An 18,493-nucleotide genomic window follows, 5' to 3' on the forward strand; every position below is an offset into this window, starting at 1 on the left:
CCAAAACAAACACATTGGGGAGGTTCATAAAGGCTCAAAAATATGGACATTGGGTGAGTAATATGCTCCTTTGGTATCCAGCCATATGGTTATGTTACCGTGTCAATACATTTTTAAGAAAAGGCGACGTGTTTTTATTTAGTGGGACCAAGAATTAACTTCATGACATAAATACCCTCACGGTCAGACAGATAACATACAACACAAACAAAAAATTACTTTGAATAAATTTATTTTATTCACTTATTTTATTGTATTCGTGTTGTAAAAAATATTATGTACAACAACAACAACAATAATAATAATGATAATAATAATACTTTGAACTGCACTAAGCTGTACGAAAAGTGCTATACAAATAAATGTTGATTGATTGATTGATTGATTGATTGATTGATTGAAAACTGGAAGTATGCAGTCCTGTTGCAAAAATGTGGCATGCATGAGAGAATCATGCCAAATATATTAAATAAGTAAATAAATAGGGCTTGTTTCTGGCCCTTGCATCATTTCCCCGAATGACACAAACTGAAACTGTAACAAAGCTGCCTTGTGAGTGTTTCTCTCTCACATACTCATCAACGATGTAAATGCTACAACCTAATTTCTATGCGTGTGGTGAGTGCAATGGTGGGTGTGTTGCAGCATAATTAACGTCTTCTCAAGCGAATGGGTTAATTATAACATTTGGTAGAAATTCAGTCCACAGTAATGACTACAGTCTGGGTGTTTTATCACCAATTTAGCTAAGTTCAGGAAAGGCCTGAAACATCTGTGACTTCCACGTAAACAGTTGGTTCAGCTGCACATAAAATGAATCCAGACAACAATAGCGACATCAAGTGGTGTAACTGTTCATTTCAGCTGGGCTAGGGGAAATCAAAGACAGTTTCATTGCTAGCTACTGTAATGGAAATTGATAATTCTCTTAAAAATTTATAATGGTAGTGTGATGGTTCACCAGGCCGGTCGTATAATTTGATGTTGCAAAGGTTAACCATGTTACATTCTTCTCTAGATGCTGCAGAGACTGATGCACCATGTAGATTTTTATTTAACTTAATTTATACCATGTTGCAGACCCCTGTCCTTTGTGTTTGTGTTCCACACACACACACACACACTGGTGTCTCAGCCCACAGTCAGGAGAAACCGGTGTGTTCAGGCAATTAGGAGAAAAGGGAGTGGCTCCTTTCTCCTATAACTGCCTGAACACATCCTCAACCCCCATGGGGACTTTGTATCTGATAAAAAATATCAGCTATGTGCAGTAACATGCTGTTTGCACTTTTTAAAGTCAAATCAAACCCTAAACCATGAAGCTTTTGAGAGTGCAAGAATGGGAAATTATGTCAAAAGTACAACTGTTAATCGTACTTTTACGAACCTGTTAGACTCATTAATATCAAGTTAAGATTCAGAGCTGTTCATCTTTCTTAATCTGTCTTCAAATACTTGTGTAAGTGACAAAAATTCTTTACAATTTAATTTCACATGGCCTTTTTTGCTACTATATTTTAAATGTTCTTTTCCCCACAAACTTACATCACTGATGATGTGTCTAAGTGAACCACAGGGGGTATGTATTGATTATATTAAAAAATGTGTATTCTACCCGTCCAAACAGTTGAAAAGTAATAATCAACACACAAATTGAAAGTATTTATTGAACAAATGGACACTGAACAATGAATAAAGAGTAGACAGATAGAGGATGTAGGCACCAGATATGGTCTTGTTCAGAGTTTGATGACTTACTGTATTTGGCTGATATTCCCGAACAGGCTTTAATTATAAAGATAATAGAAAATCTTTGCTCCAAGTCATGTGTAAAATGTGAGGTATTCTTAGCTCGTTTTAATGTCTACAACAGATTTACAAAAAGAAGAAACAATTTTCACATATTTGCATATCTTTTTAAAACACAAGTTATAGTATAGCACAGAGTCCTGGTACAGTACATGGTTGATTATCATAGAGGAAAAAACAACATAAAGCAAAATAACAAAAAATTATAAAAATAAACGATAATTAACATTGCAATAAATTTGTTCTCTGGAGCCCCAAATTTACACATAAAAAAATCTATAAACTCCAAGACCAGTTGGGCAAACTGATATATAAAGATGTCAGAAAGAGTAGTATTGTTTCAACCAACAGAAATTTGCTCAGTCGACAACCACGTTTAAAATTAAAACATTAAATAACATTAAATTAGCAGGAGGGGATCCACTGTATACAGCACGGTTTGCACAATTATACACACTTGTGTCCAGCTACAACAAGGAAACCTTTATTTAATTAAAACTATCTCCACTAGTTGTGTTTCTAAAAAATATTACATACAGCTGTGTGGGGCTTTGTACAAAGAAAAAGAAAACTTTATCCTTAACAAATACTTCAAACCCTGTGATTTATATTTGATACAAAAGGAGAAATGTTTTTAGTTTCTATAGTTATCTCTAAAATAGTTTCCCTCAGAATAAGCACCTCTGTAAATTGCAGCATTGAACAAAAAAGTTTTGAATAAACAACAGATGGATGACTATTAGGGAACTATGTAAAATAGTCTTGGATGGGATTATACCATTATAGTGCATTATGGAAGCTATGGCAATATATTATTTGGACTTTTTTTTATTTATCTAAAGCAAGCATGCACTATAAACATCAGAATATTTTTTTGCAGAGTGGTGTAATTACAGCACTATGATTAGCACCTTATATATTTGCCTTTTGTAGCACCATGCATTAAAGAGAGGATTGGATAGAAGATGGAGGTTTATTTTTGACTCCTGGACCCACTCTCTCCCCTCTCTCTCTCTCCTGTGGCTCAGTTCTCCTCTAAGGATTGCCACACCTGTAGTCTGTCTACTATAAGTGGGGTAGAAGAGACTCCTGGTCCCATGTAGTAATGAGTAAATAATAACATTTACCCTCCTATTTTTTTTTATCATAAGCAAGGAAATGATAAATCTGATTTCACACTCCACAGTTGCAGAGAAATTAACAAAATACTATGGAGAACTAGAGCTCCATACACCCAGGCCTTTTTTTTTTTTTTTTTTTGCTCTGATCTCTAATCTCCACAACCGCAGATATTCCCCCTAATCATCAGTGGCATCCGATCAATCCGTTCAATAACGTACGAGTAATAAGTATCGAGTATTTAATGCGCTGACTCCATGTGTGTCCATGTGAACAGATTGTGTGCATTCGTTTGTGAGTTGACTGGGTGCCGCTGGTTTTCCCCTAATTAGGGAAGAAACTGAAAGCCACCGTCCCCCGTTTGGAGCCGCAGTAAAATAAAGATGTGAATTCTGCTCAATTTAAGCAAATGAGCCTGCCTCCAGAAAAATTCACAAGGAAATGAGCACCAAAGGCAAATAAAATGGCACCCCTGAAAAATCCTTCCATATAAGTTTAAAATATCAAATTATCTTCTCATTTTCTATTGCACTTGAAGATTATTTCTTTACATAAGATATACATGTATAAAAGTTAATAATAAGCATACATATATATGTACATTTAACTGATCCCAATTACTTTAATTCTTCTCTTCTGACAGAATTGAATTCCTGGTATTTCCAAAAAAAAAAAGTACACACAGTATACAGACTGTATACAAAAATAAGTTACTGTAATGTCCGCTGATTAACTTGGCCTTGGTCTCCCTTCACTTAGCAATGTTCCAGAGAGATTGTATGGCATAGAGCCTTTTTTTTTTTCCTCCAAGTGGGCGTACATGTGGAGATCCTTCTTGACGAGTTTGAAGAAGCTATTGCCATATTAGTGCAAGAACTCCCCTGCTCCTTCTCAGCTCTTCCTCGTCCCCTGCTTTTGTCCCCCAGCTCCTCGTGTTTCCTCCCTCTGTGTCTGCAGTCCAATGGGAGTTTGGCAGAGTGAAGCAGGGCTGTTCGGGGGGAGGCTTGTTCTCGCTTGGACAGTGTTTGGCCGCAGATTGGAGGAGACTGCTCCGATCTCCACGCCCGCATGAAGGTGTCATCTAGGGGTGATGATCCTTCCTGCTATGCTCAAAAGACTTGCTCTGCAGCCCTCACAGGAAGCATACAGGGCCTACTTCTAGGAGGTAATGTGAGCCGGGAGTAGTCTTTGGGAGGTTGTAGATATCAACCACAGGGAGAAAGGTGGGGTCCAGGGAGTGGAACACAAAATGGGTCTGGTGCCAGCGGCCATCATTTATCTGAAACCCAGACACACAAGACATTTTTTAGTCCAAAAAGACACAATTACACAACATGTATGAAAGTCAAGAATGATGTCAACTGCAAGACACAAAGCCAGATGAACAACATCTTAGTCCTACCCAACAGGAGTCCTCCAAGACTTCTGGCTCGAGCTCTCCTCCCTCAAACACCTCCCCGTTCCAGGCCTTGAATCTCACAGACCCTTGGGCAACCGGCTGATTCTCAGCTGACCTCCAAACCGAGACATTCAGGCAGTGGATGATGATGTGCTGGACTGCCTCTGAGCTCAGCAGGTGCAAGAAGTTCATCTGGACACGACCAACAGTGATTGCTGGCTGCTCAAATAAGCAGAACAGGCACCGGTTAACACCATAGTTATGTGGTCATACGTGTAATATTTACAATGTTATAATCTTGCAGACTTTGCTGACGTCATTTGGATTTTATGGCGTCTTAAATACCTTGGATACAGTTATTGGTTTCAGGCAAGTCTGTCCACCTCCTGTAAAGTTGCAGGAGACTTCTATGGTATCTGACGAGCAGCCCAGGTTGGGGTCAATCCAATAAGTGCCTGAAATACGTTTGGGATCATTAGTTTAATCTAAACATAACATTACTCTTCCTCTTTGTCTCTAATACAACACACACACATACACACACACTCACCATCGCTTAACTTCTGTTCACAGCTGTGCAGGTCCCTGCAGATGCGGGCGGGGTTCTCCCGAGTGCCCAGTGGGTTCTTCAGGCTCTGGATCAGGTTACTGAGGTAGTGGAGGGTCTTAAAGATCTCTGCGCCCTGGTCCAGCATCGGCAGGTCCATCACTGGCTTATTCTGCCAATGGAGGACAGAAGAGAGTAAAAGACAAAAAGAAGATGAGACTGTACAGTTTGATTAGAAAACATAATAATACAAAGACATGTTGAAGTTATGCACTTACCTCAGTCCTGAGTGGAGTGTGTGAATCCATAAACAAAACACCATCTTCTTTCTGCAGTGAAATAACAAAACCTTATGTTCTCTTCTTATATTGGTGCCATCGTATCTTTCTGTATAACACATTACTCTATATATGAACTATTTAAAGCCTTATTGGATGTTATGAAATCAGCAAACATAACATTTCTTACAAATGATGGAGGGATACCCGGGCGACCCTAAGAAAAGGAAAAAGAGTTATTTAGACAATGATTAACTCAACTCGAATAATGACATGTTTGTTTGACATGTGGTTAAACCTATAAAAGGTGGAAAACTTACTGGAAGTCCAGGGGGTCCACGGGGTCCAGGAGATCCCTAATAAAGAAGAAAAACATACATGCTGGATGTCAATCAAGTGTCCACAGAAAAATACAAAAAGTACTTGTAACAACACACAAAAAAGATAATGCTATGCAAACACACCCTTGGTCCTTGGAATCCCTGTTCAGAGAAAGAGAGAAGACATATTTTCAGCTTGGATATTTAATTTAATCTGATTGTCACACAGTAAACAATGTAAACAAAGTGTAAAACACTGTGATGCATAGACATGGTAAGAGACATCAGGAAGACTTACAGTCTCTCCGCGATTGCCCTTCTCTCCTCTGGGACCCTGTGAAGAGATGTACACAGTCAGTTGGCTGCAGAATAACAGCAGACACAAATCTTGAAGCTTATCTCAGTGTGTATAGACATAGTACGTACTGCATTTCCATTTGGACCGATAAATCCCTCAGGGCCAACGACTCCTCCTCTGCCCTGATGGAGAGAACCAGTTAGAACAAAAAGAATGACGAAGAGGATTTTAACAGTGTACTATAGATCACTAGCCTTACCATTGCGCCCTGTGGCCCCTTTGGTCCCTGTATGCCTTTTGGCCCAAAGTCTCCTGGAGGCCCCTGAAAACAGCAGTGACAAATATTTCAATATAATACGCTCATCACACACTCTGTACACCTGTTTAAAACCGTAATACTTGATGTCTCATAGTGTCTCCACACATACAAACTCCTATCTCTAACTATATCTACGTATCATCATGGAACATCTGAGACCACTAACTGCTTCCATATTGAAGAAAATATTTCCAGCTGTTCTAACAAATTTTGGCTTTGGGATCTGTGTAGTGATTTCAGTAGAGTACAATAGATCTTTATTGCTAAACAACCAGATACAGATGGAATGTGTTTTTGGTAAATGATGGAAACTCTGCTTCACACTTAGGTACAGGATGGATGCATGTGTCATGTGTCAAGCTTTTTTTTTTTTTTAAAGTGGTGATTGTGGGACTGTTCCAGAGGGGAGCAACACATACAGGTCATAGGGAGGAAGTGAGGAGAAGTTTTGTGGGGTTACTTCAAAGTGTGCTGCTTGTAAATGGGATCTATTAATGGCAGAGAGTCTTTTATTCTGGAAGACTTGAGGACAATAAGCTGCAGCCCTCTCAAAGAGTCAACTGTCAGTTTTCTCACTGAATAAATAGAGATGAGCTGGCATTAGTTTCTTTGATGTAAGTAGGAAAAGTGATACATAGTAAAGTAATAATAAAACAGACCTTCACACAAAAAAATATGCACACATGTGCATGCATACTTGTAATCATGTCACAATGAGAAGCTCAGTTTAGCGAGGACCAGGTGTTGCAAAGTCCAGACTACTCCTGAATCCCAAAGCTGTAGTAGAAGTTCACTACTTAGAGACTAATCCACTTCCTGAACAGACACCCCAGTTTTAATTACTAAAGGGGAACGGTAAAGCAAACTGTTCAGGAATTAAACAACTGTTGTTCCAAAAAGGGCTTAATCTAAAAAATCTGTCTAAAGATACAACAATGAGATTTCTGTGGCTTGTTTACTGTTTGGTTATCCCACAAAGTGACAGCTAAATAGTTTTTATTGTTGTATGTGTTGGTGCATGCAACTGTTTACACATGTATGAAATCATTCTTATCATCACAATGTGTTTGTGATTATTTGTGATTTACAGGGAGTGGGCCATATTTAAACAGCTTTGTTTGGCTACCTTGTCTGAACTTATTTCGATATTCTCATGGTGAGCACAGGCAGATGTGATGCTAAATGTGGTACTGAACATACCTTTGGTCCAAAAACTCCCAGAATTCCTGGAAAACCTTGCTCCCCTGTATCACCCTGCACAAGAATTTAGTGAAGACATACAGTACATAATGTCATGAAATCATATCTTTCACTGTTTTATCAGTAAGTTATTGCCTTTATTACATATTCTACTCACAGGTTGTCCTTTAGGTCCTTTGTCTCCCTGTAGCCCTGGCAGTCCCATTCCACCTCTAAAGCCTCTTTTCCCTGGAGGTCCGGTCTGGCCTCGGAGACCCTGCTCACCCTGGATGGATGAATAAATGATCAAATGACTGTGTGAAGATCAGGTACTGTATGTGCAGATAGATCATTCTTTTCTCAGTCATGTGATAATTAAATCTGTCATACCAATATATCCTTTTCATGGCAGCGCAGTGAATCTAAAATTATATCTTGCTCAATCACTAGCATGTCATTACAGTTAATCCACTAATTATGCACTGTTAAAAATGTACAATAAAGCATACTGCTTTTCCCTCTTACCTTTGGTCCAATGACCCCTTGATCTCCTGGGAGTCCTGGAACACCAGTTTTACCACGTGAGCCAGATTTGCCAGGAAGACCAGCCTCCCCATCATCACCATGCTCTCCCTAGATACATATTGAGAAGTAAGATGAAGAAGAATCATCCCTCACACAATTTAACAAACATTCATCATTCATCACTGGGGTCCAGCACATGATATCTCAACAACTTCAGAGCAGGTTGCCATGACATTTACTTCATGTATTCATGCTCTCCTGAGGATGAAACCTTTTCATTTTGAGCACACTTTGCTTTGTTCTAGCACAACTCTCAGGTCAAAATGTCAACTTTTGACACAAAATATTTCATTATTTAATAGAGGGCCATAAAATTTGCTGATTACATTTATGGTTCCAAGTGGATAAACCATTTAGAGTTAATTGACCCCATTGACTTTCCTCTGGTGCTACCACCAAGACAAACCAGGCATTTCTTTTGCACCACTACAGGTAAGTATCTAACCATAGCAAATTCATCAGTTTGTTGTGTGATGTTGTTGAAATAGAATATATAGGATTGGTGGAAAAGTTTGTCTTACCGGCATGCCTTTACTGCCATCTTTCCCTGGGACTCCATCCACCCCGGGCACGCCCTCCCGCCCCTCTCGACCCACCACACCTTTGGAACCAGGAAGACCTCCTGCCCCCTGAGGAGAAGAGAGGACTTATAAGGAATGTAGGCTGAGCATGACAGTGTGCGTTACTGTCTTCTTTTTCATCTGTCTTCACTTCAGTATGTTTGCACAATCAGTATTTCTCTGTCTTGGTTAATCTACTGTATTTATGACTTTTGTTTATGCCTCATTTCCAAGTGTTCTAGCCATGAGAACAAACTTTTAAAGGCTTAGTTGGAAGTACACACAACATCTGTCTTTTGTAATGACTATGAATACTGAAAGTCACTGACAAAGTATGGATGTATGGAGAATCCCTGACTTACCTCTAGTCCTCTGGTTCCTTTTTGTCCTGCATGACCCTTTTTGCCTTTTTGACCCTTAAAAGAGAGAAAAAGAATTTTAAAGATGCAATATGTAAGATTATTATGGATAACTACAGTCCCACATCTGTTGGTGATTATTTGTCACTGATAATGTCCTCCAGTAACACTTTACCAGGTGCTGAAATTGATTTTTTCCAGCGTACTATTTATTTTGTTTTAATTGCTTACAGCAGTTTGCAAAAATAAACTTACAAAATGTAATTGCAGGAAATTTCACTTACATGCTATGAAAGGTGGAAATATTACATACAAGTGATCAGCATGGCATTTGTACTATATTATTACAGTACTTTTAGATTGATTAACGACCTCTTGACTAGATGTTTCTGTTGGATCTTTGCTATATTAGCTAACTTCTTCACTTTGCCAGAGACCTGCTGATGTTGTTGTAACCTTGCTGATAAATGTCAATAAAACCCTTCTCATGAAAGGTTGAACAATTGGAAAAATTGAGGGTTTAATATATTATTAATATCACACAGACATACAATCACCCTCTACCACACACAGCAAACACAAAAATGTTTTTGTTTTGACATCCTTACTTGATCTCCTTTGGCCCCTTTGGGTCCTTGTTGCCCGCGAGGTCCAGGCTGTCCCTGAAATTGCCAGTTATGTTAATGAAAGCATATAAAGACAACCTGTGTGAGCATGCCTGCTGGTTGTTTATGTAGACCCTAATGACAGAGCTGTGTAAGGAAATAACAAGTCTGTTTTGACACTCACAGGTTGCCCAGGAGCACCAGGTCTGCCTCTCTCTCCATCAAAACCAACTTGACCCTGAGACAGAATAACAGAATATTAACCTAAGAGCCCAAATACTTTATATACTGTGGGTAAAATCATCTTAGTGATAGTACTTACTTTGTACCCTGGGTCTCCTGATTCCCCTCTCTCTCCTCTGTCACCTGGAGGACCCTGATAAATCAAGAAATATTTGAGTAAAATGCAGATGATTTCTGCAACATTATAGCAGACATGCAGTGGGAGGAAGGAGAAAAGTAAGTCAGGTGTGACTTACTATGTCACCTGGAGGACCAGGAGGACCCTCTACCTTGCCGTCATCCCCCTGCTCGCCCTGCACATGAAGACCAGAAAAGGGAAAATTTAGATATTTTTCATAACACACACATTCCTGATGTTTCAGTATATGGTATCCAGCTTATCCACTAAAATGTTACGTATGTTGGAAGGTTAACTTTGTGTATGCTCTGTAGTCACATGGCTTATTATGATGTGGTACAGCACAAATCTAACAGATAGGTCCTATCCTCTTCTTGCAAGTAAAATAAAGTCCATGATGTATTTACGATGTGGTGTTTTTGATTAAATAAGGTTGATCAGTACAAGCTGCTTACAAATGAAAGACATCGGGGTGTCGTTTTTAGGTGAACTGCAGCCAATAGTAAACAGTATGAAGGTATGGTACTTGTTGTGGTGTTGGGATATGCTGGGAACAGACTGAGGACTTAAGATAAAGAAGAATGACAAGAGACCAGTGTTCCACGTAAAGTGAACGAGGTGTACCTTTTCACCTTTTGGTCCTGGAGACCCCATGGGGCCTTGTGGTCCCTGATGGCCCTGCAAAGACAGAAACTGTGAAGTGACTACACCGAATGTAATTAACCAGAACAGCCTTTTTTTTAATGTATAATGCCCATCCACATCCAGACACTTATAATAATGCAACTGTACCTCATAACCTGCAATGCCAGGTTCCCCCTGTTGACCCATCCGACCAGGAGCTCCCTAAAGAGATAGAAGAGTTCTTCAGTCACACTCTCCATGATATTAGATGGCATTTAAACTTGAATGATTAATATCTACATTGTTCATTACTGATCTACTTTACCACGTGTCCAGTGGTTCCTCTGGACCCCTTCTGCCCAACAAAACCTAGTGGTCCTGTCTTCCCCACTGGCCCAGTTTCCCCAAGGTGACCTTGGTGACCTTTGGCACCCTAAACATACACACAGGATAGGTTACAGAACAGCATGAGAATACTTTGGGTTTCTGAGGGATTAAACGGGTGTCACAGATAATACCTTCTGCCCTAGTTTGCCTCTTTCCCCAATTTTGCCAGGTTTCCCTTCTGGACCCTAAAGAGAGAAAACAAAATGAAGGAAAAACGTAAGGTAGGGTTTGAGGGTCAGTAAAAGTCACTGTTCAAAAAATGTGAATGTATGAATTTGCCCAGAAAGCCACTTACTCTGACGCCATTGAGTCCAGGGTTTCCAAGTGGGCCCTCTTTTCCCTTTAGCCCCATTTCACCTTTTTCTCCATTGTCGCCCTCCTGACCCATGTCGCCCTTTTCACCCTGAGCATGTACACATAAAAACATGACTCTATTTAATATTCTGTGCCTAAAACAGCTAAATAGCAGGTTAAACTTATTAGTCCCATCTATTACTGTGTCAGGACATTTTGGGAAAACACCTCACCTTGGTTCCATCAGGACCAGCCGGACCAGCCTCTCCCTCTAGGCCTGGCTCTCCCTGTATAGACACATTTACACATACATACGAGTGAATGAAATGGACAACTACACCTGTTAGGAATGCAAAATATAATGTAGTTTAATACTGATAAACGTACCCGCTGCCCTATTAGTCCCTGCTCTCCGATGTTCCCAACAGGTCCAATGGCTCCCTGATACAAACAGACACACATATGAGCATCAGAGCAGAGATAATACACTTCCTGTCTTTCTTTTCTCTCAAAGCACCAATCAAACTTTCATCATATTAGGCAGGCCACAGTTCATTACAATCTTTGACGTAAACTAATATCTTGGAATGTGAGAAACATTGCATATTGTCTCACCTTCTCCCCTGGCTCGCCTGGCAGTCCTGGTTCACCCAGCTTACCTGGGGGACCCTTATAAATACAAAGATGGAGAAAAAAATGTTGAATGATTTTAGACAAAACTTAAGGGTTAATGACTCTTTGGCATTAGATATGAACAATATGTCAGGAGTGAGTTCCATTACGTATTGTCATGAGAGAGGGACTACTTTGTAATTGTGATTCATTTAATTGGGCAGATTACCTCAATCAGATAGCATTATTGATTCACTGGGGTAGAGTAAACAACAGATGTTACATATTTTATCATTCACATTGCCCTTTGTGTGCATGCGGATGTGTGACCTTATCCATGTGGAATATGTGTGTGTGCATATGTCAGTGTGAGTGTGTGTGTGAGTGTGTGTGTGTGTGTGTGTGTTTGCAGAATCTTTCACCTTTTGACCAATCTCTCCCAACAGTCCCAAAGTCCCAGGTGGCCCAGGTGGTCCCTATAGGAGACAACACAAATACTTGACTAATAACCAGACTAAAAACCTAACCAGAGGTGTTTCATGCTAATTATCTTCAGATATCATTAATTAAATACAAAAAATAGGAAATTTCTGGCTTATGTTGAATGTGGATGAGCCAACGGCAGATAAATCAGTAAACCACAGGTACACAGTTTGACTCTGAAAGTAATAACTAACTGTGTCAAAAACTGACACGTTGCCATGATAACTTCTTAATATCAGCTCATATTAACAATGGTTTCTCCCCAGTTGACTTGCATCCAGTCCAAATAATAGTAATGGTATAACTGAAGTCACCTGTGTGGTCTTTTATTCATATTGCTGCCCAAAACATTTAGCAGCAGGGTTTAGAACTGAATTGTCTACCAGTGAAAGCAGATGTGCAGCACAAGAGATGAAACAATAGAGAATGATTAGGAGGGAAAAATGAACAATATATAAATATACAGTATGCATAAATATAAGGGGCGATTCATATTTACTGATGGCTGCTGTAAAACTACACTTTGTCTATCCTCTGTAATTAAATCTTAGTTTCCGGGTTACCACAATAGCCTGTTCAAATACTGAGCAGTTGTTAACCAACTGTTATAAATGCACTAAAACTGACCTGTATTACATGATGGTTTGATTGTTATAATTAAAATGCCAATTACAGTGCCACAAACCAAAACAAATCTGTAATTTCAGCACATTCCAGTATTGCCTCTCATTTACTTTCTCTAATTCACTCTCTTATATATCAGAAATACTGTAAAACATAGTATAAATAATATCTGTATGAAGTACATTCAGTTGCCTCAGTGTTCTCCTGGTGTAGTAATGGCCACAGATCCATGTTTTATGTAATAGGAAACAGGAGAATGTCAGCCTGTGATTCATTCATACAAATGGAAATAATGAAAAGAGGGCAAGGGTGCCTGTCTCTAATATTACTGAGGTAAATTCAGTGTGCATGCAAACTAACAATTGTTTTTTATCCCTCTTTTTCTGCACTTCCTCTCTTATTGCTCATAAAATAAAACCACAAGTAGGATAGCAAAGCTTTTACAGTAACATGATTTGATCAGTTATGGCAATAATCACATCTATTTTCCCACATCTGAGTTCAGAAATGTAGCACTTAGTTGTTTCTTTTCAAAAATCAATCTGTTCGGTCAGTCACACAGCATGCCAACAGCTGCAGCTTGCTTTTCACTCTTCTGTCACTAAAGGACAGATGTGTAAAGGATGAGACAATTCTCTGGCTACTCTGCAGGAAACATTTAATACAGCCAAATATATATTTTAATAAGCACTGAAATATGTCTTATAAACTACCTCTTGGCTATCATATTCTGGAGCTGGGTAGAGTGAACCAGGCTGCTGTTTGTAGCCAAAGGAAATCTAATATAACTAGTAAGCATCGTTATGAAAAAGGGAGAGGAAATGTTTGATGAGTTTGAGTCAGAGTATTGCAAAAGTTTGGGGCCTCAACAGAGAAGATGAAAGGAGAGAGATAGAAGGAGATACAGGGAAGATGAGGAAACAGGAGAGGAAGATATGAAAGGATGAGAGTTGGATGGAGGGTCATACCGGCTCGCCCGCTATTCCCTTGTCCCCTGGAGGTCCTGAGGGCCCTTGGATACCCTGGAGACAGATAGGTCGGTGAGTTAAGAATACATGTACATGCCCCCAGACACCAAACATCAGCAACAGAACCAACAGTAGGTAATATTAGCTACATATAGCTAAATTATGATTCACTGAGCAATTCTAAAATAACAAAAATGTTTCGCTTTCACCAATTTTTGACATTTTAGAAGCCATGTTAGGCATTTAGTTGATTCCAATATTCTTAATCCACAAAAAATAAACAATCTAACACTATTGTATACTGTCCGTATACAGTGTACTATGCAGAATACACAAGCTGTTGTTTTGGGGTCCATCTGTGCTTCTAAGGACTCACAGGAAAACCTTTAGGCCCAGTTTCCCCTGACTCTCCGATCTTCCCCTGCAGGGACACAAATAAAAGAAGAATACATAAGACAGGGTAAATTAGATCATGGTTCATCAGCACGGGATCTGTGACGCTCACAAAAATTTGAGTACTAACAAGGAATGTAAATGAACACATACAGTGGGTCCATACTTACTGACTTCACCTTGACTTTCACTGACCAATGGCAAGATACTTTTATTTACAAACCTTTTCTAAATAAAGACTATTATATTTTTCAGTGATAGACATATTAGTTTAATTGCAGGCTGAGTAACATTCTCAAATCTGACCAATGAACCATACAAAAATTTTTTTTCTCATCTGTCATGCATGTAAATCTGGCCCACATTCTGTAGAAACCTCCCAAGGACAGTTATCTCCCCAAAAGTGATGTGTTGTTTCTGACTGTGAGCCTACACACTACTGGTATCATGTACTGTAGGTCCTTTAAATCATGCTGATGGCTAACCCTCTCCAGAGGAACATCAGCACCAAGAATATATGAGAGGGGAGGAATGGAAAAGTAGAAAAGTACCCCAATGCATTACCTGTGGTCCAGGGAAACCTATTTTTCCTGGAGGACCATCAAGACCCTGTGGAGAGAGCAAAGTATGAGAGATAGCCATGTGTTGAGATGTGTCAGTTTACTGTACGTTTCCTGCCTCGTGAGCGGATGGAAACTGATACAGAAGAAATGCCGCTTGCTATTTTTGGTGCATGAGATCCATTTTCCTATTGGAGAAAATATTATTATGCTATTATATGCCATTTATGGTCATTACTCTTGTGAATACATAGTTGGATATCATGAATGTTGCTTGTGTTTTTATATTTTATATCAAATGGCCCCGTCAGCATCCTTACCATCTTGCCCTCTATCCCCATCTCTCCTGTTGGACCATCAGGTCCTATCGCTCCCTGAAACAGAAGACAGAAGACAACTGTCACTCCACCAACAGAGGTCACTGTTACACAGTCAGAAAGCCACAACATACTGTAAATAAACAATCTTTGTATAGTGTGACACCAATAGTACCCCCATGTCAGAGGCAATGTGAGGGTTCCTGTATCCGCAAGTGATACTTTTCAGAGTAAATAAGGAAGTAATTTATGTATAACCGTGTGTGTAAAAATGAATGTGAGCATGTGTGCATACGGTGGTGCGACACCGTAGAAGTAGCTACTGGCCTCTCCTCCATCGAGTGTCCCACATATCACTCATAACTAGCAAGTTATTGCTGTTGAATTATTATAAACCTAGAGTCGGGACACAAAGTCTGGGCACACACACAGATACATACTGTTCACTCTTAAACACACACACTGTCAGAACAGTCTGACTGTTTAGATTACATGGGTGCAACTGTCAAACATAATCAATCTAGAGTGCTTAAAGGCCTGCTAGTCCAGTGAGCAGTGATAATAAATGGGAGCCAGGCAGTGGACCAATGCAGTCCATCTGCTCTGCACCTGCACCCAGACAAGTTTCTCATCTGAACTTTAAAAGATGCTGGCACACTGACGCTGTGAAGATCCTCAATGGCTGATTATCACTGTCACTCTACAGGACAAATCGTGGCAGTCTGTGATTATGAATAACAAGTGGTAAACTGTGATTTTTTTAAAAAAAAGATCATTAATAATAAGCAGATATAACATGACACAGCCACACAGGCAGCCTTGTTGTGTGAGTGGTTGATGATCGGGCACAGTGGGAGTTTGGCACGTGGAGAACGCCGCTAGCTGAAGTGCTATAAGCCTATTATACATAGAGCTGGATGAGCAGCGCTCATTAACATTCCTGTCTGGGGTACCTGCTACCCACTGCTTGCGTTTACATAGCCTGATTAGCCTGTGTGTAGGGACAATATTTCACTGCATCGGGCTATGGAAAACACTCAAATATTATGCTTGAAAGTTAATTAATTACACTGAGTTACATTACTGTGTAACATAAGTGTCTGACCCCTTTCAAACAAAGGGAGAAAAGGAACACCAGGAGCTTGAACTCAAAACAGTCAGAAACATCTTTTTAAACTAGCTTAATGATAACCACCGACTGCCGAGAGGGGGGGATGTTGACATTAATATGCTCTTCAATATGGGAAACATTAAGTGAAGATTTGTAGGTCAGACGTCATGAGAATTTATTAGATATAAAGTTGGACTGGTGATTCCTCATGGCTGACATCCACAAGTTTGAGTCCATGGGTTCACATAGGCTTTATACATGCAAATAAAGCATGTTTGAACTTAATCTTCAACTTGGGAGAGACAGACTTACAGAGAGGCAAAAGCGGGACTAGCTTCCATACTGGTTTGATGCCAAAATGTAGTCTTATCTCTGGTTGTTTATTCCACAATATTCCCATGATAGAAAACATTCCAGTGCCATGTTTCTGAGGGTCAGGCCAGATGTTATGTTGTCAACATTAAAGCCCTGTGCCTCAAGCCAAGTAGCTTACATCTAAAAGGATGTGTGAAAGTTTTTAGTTGTAAACAGTCTCTTTTTACACTAAGATGTGTTATTCGGGCAGGCCAAGGCAATGTAGTCAAGTCAAGTCAATGTGTTTATAGAGCACATTTAACAACAAAGGTTGACCAAAGTGCTTTACAGAGAGATTGAATTATGGGATTATTTGATTGATGATTATAATCAAACAAAAACACAAGAATGATCAAATATAAACACAGGAAGGATCAAAATAAAAACACATACATAATTAAGTGGATATAAGTACATTAATAAAAGTGTAGAATATCTCAATAAAATGACAACACAAACAGCATGGCACAAATAACAAATAAAATACAAAGAAATAAAAGCCACAGAGCGGCCAGGCATGTCTTCATGATGACAATTATGAGGCTAAAGCAAAGAGATGGGTCTTTAGATGGGTTTTAAAGATACCAGTGGAGGGGGAAGATCTAATTGTTAGTGGCAAACTTTCACAATTTAGGGCCAACAACTGTAAATGCTCCATCGCCTTTGGTTTTTAACTAGGTGTGTGGAATGGAGAGCAGTGATTGGTTAGCAGATCTGAGGGGCCTGGAGGTTGAATAGGGGATGAGCAGTTCAGAGATGTAACCTGGTGCCAGTTCATGCAGTGCTTTAAAAAATATATAAAAGAATCTTAAAATCAATTCTGTACTTCACTGGTAACCAATGAAGAGAGGCCAATACAGTGGAGGTATGGTCCTTCTACTTGAAACCAGAGTCTCGCTGCTGCATTTTGAACCGGCTGCAGGAGAGATAGGGCTGACTGACTGTTTCCTACTTAGAGAGCATTGCAGTAGTCGAGGTGAGAGGAAATAAAAGCATGAACTATAGTCTCCAAATCCTTAATGGACAGGAATGATTTTAACTTTGCAAGTGATCTAAGATGGAAGAAGATTGTGCTGACAACTGAGTTGATTTGTTTATCAAATTTTAAAACAAAATCAAAGATAACACCACAATTTCTTGCGTGGGACTTTACATTAAATGACAGAGGCCTGAGGGCGTTGATTGTGGTTGCAGAATTGTCTGCAGAGACAAAGATTAGGACCTCAGTTTTATTCTGGTTTAGCTGAGGGAAACTTTTTACCATACAGGATTTCACCTCCTCGATGCAATTTAGAAGGGAGTTAACACTGCACGGATCACAAGGTTTCAGCAGGAGGAACAGCTGGGTGTCTTTGGCATAAATATGGTAGAAGATATAATATTTTCTGAAATAAATCCCAAAGGAAGCATATATAGGGAAAATAAAATAGGGCCTAATATGGAGCCTTGTGGTACTCCACAGGACATAGGTGCAGAGGAGGAGGATACATTATCAATTGTAACAGAGGCTGTTCAGTCCTGGAGGTAGGAGGCAAACCACTGAAGGGCCAACAACATGCTTAAGGTGTTCCAAGAGGATGGAGTGATCAACTGTGTCGAAGGAAGCTGAGAGATCCAAAAGAATTAAAATAGTGAATTTCCTGAATCAAAAGACAAGAACATTCATTTGTCACCCCCAGGAGAGTTGACTCTGTGCTATGAAGCATCCTAAAACCTGACTGAAATTTGTCCAGTATGCTGAATTTGTCCAAGAAGGAGATGATTTGAGAGAAAAGTATTTTTTCAAATATTTTGGATAAAAATAAGAGCTTTGGGATTGGTCGGTAATTATTAGGAATAGACAAATTTGAGGGTGAATGACAGCATGTTTAAAGCAAGGTAGGACATAGCCATTGTCCAGTAATTAACAGAGAGCTGTTAATTACTGATAAAATACTAGACTAAACAGTCAGTGTCCAGCACTCAGGTGTGAGGGAATGACGTCTAAGGGACATGTACTTGGGTTCATATGTGAGATAATATATGTCA

The 18,493-nt window shown here is 39.5% G+C and overlaps 1 protein-coding gene across 1 annotated transcript in view; it reads right to left on the bottom strand.

Annotated features, from left to right (window-relative positions):
- Window positions 1–1,649: 1,649 nt before the first annotated feature.
- col27a1a (collagen, type XXVII, alpha 1a) overlaps window positions 1,650–18,493 on the bottom strand; it is a 77,099-nt gene continuing 60,255 nt past the window's right edge. Inside the window, exons 29-61 of the mRNA XM_067573871.1 lie at window positions 15,004–15,057; window positions 14,688–14,732; window positions 14,107–14,151; window positions 13,731–13,784; window positions 12,078–12,131; window positions 11,659–11,712; window positions 11,431–11,484; window positions 11,277–11,330; window positions 11,045–11,152; window positions 10,881–10,934; window positions 10,688–10,795; window positions 10,531–10,584; window positions 10,363–10,416; window positions 9,857–9,913; window positions 9,700–9,753; window positions 9,562–9,615; window positions 9,381–9,434; window positions 8,776–8,829; window positions 8,375–8,482; window positions 7,794–7,901; window positions 7,447–7,554; window positions 7,290–7,343; window positions 6,030–6,092; window positions 5,899–5,952; window positions 5,771–5,806; window positions 5,617–5,634; window positions 5,473–5,508; window positions 5,343–5,369; window positions 5,153–5,203; window positions 4,878–5,046; window positions 4,673–4,782; window positions 4,331–4,546; window positions 1,650–4,207 (exon numbers count right to left, since the gene is read on the bottom strand). Of these exons, the coding sequence (XP_067429972.1) occupies window positions 4,061–4,207; window positions 4,331–4,546; window positions 4,673–4,782; window positions 4,878–5,046; window positions 5,153–5,203; window positions 5,343–5,369; window positions 5,473–5,508; window positions 5,617–5,634; window positions 5,771–5,806; window positions 5,899–5,952; window positions 6,030–6,092; window positions 7,290–7,343; window positions 7,447–7,554; window positions 7,794–7,901; window positions 8,375–8,482; window positions 8,776–8,829; window positions 9,381–9,434; window positions 9,562–9,615; window positions 9,700–9,753; window positions 9,857–9,913; window positions 10,363–10,416; window positions 10,531–10,584; window positions 10,688–10,795; window positions 10,881–10,934; window positions 11,045–11,152; window positions 11,277–11,330; window positions 11,431–11,484; window positions 11,659–11,712; window positions 12,078–12,131; window positions 13,731–13,784; window positions 14,107–14,151; window positions 14,688–14,732; window positions 15,004–15,057 (2,370 nt within the window). The 3' untranslated portion in view covers window positions 1,650–4,060. The remainder of the gene's footprint in view (window positions 4,208–4,330; window positions 4,547–4,672; window positions 4,783–4,877; window positions 5,047–5,152; window positions 5,204–5,342; window positions 5,370–5,472; window positions 5,509–5,616; window positions 5,635–5,770; window positions 5,807–5,898; window positions 5,953–6,029; window positions 6,093–7,289; window positions 7,344–7,446; window positions 7,555–7,793; window positions 7,902–8,374; window positions 8,483–8,775; window positions 8,830–9,380; window positions 9,435–9,561; window positions 9,616–9,699; window positions 9,754–9,856; window positions 9,914–10,362; window positions 10,417–10,530; window positions 10,585–10,687; window positions 10,796–10,880; window positions 10,935–11,044; window positions 11,153–11,276; window positions 11,331–11,430; window positions 11,485–11,658; window positions 11,713–12,077; window positions 12,132–13,730; window positions 13,785–14,106; window positions 14,152–14,687; window positions 14,733–15,003; window positions 15,058–18,493) is intronic.

The sequence above is a fragment of the Thunnus thynnus genome, chromosome 19, assembly GCF_963924715.1.
Source record: "Thunnus thynnus chromosome 19, fThuThy2.1, whole genome shotgun sequence".
In the NCBI taxonomy this organism is placed as follows: Eukaryota; Metazoa; Chordata; class Actinopteri; order Scombriformes; family Scombridae; genus Thunnus; species Thunnus thynnus.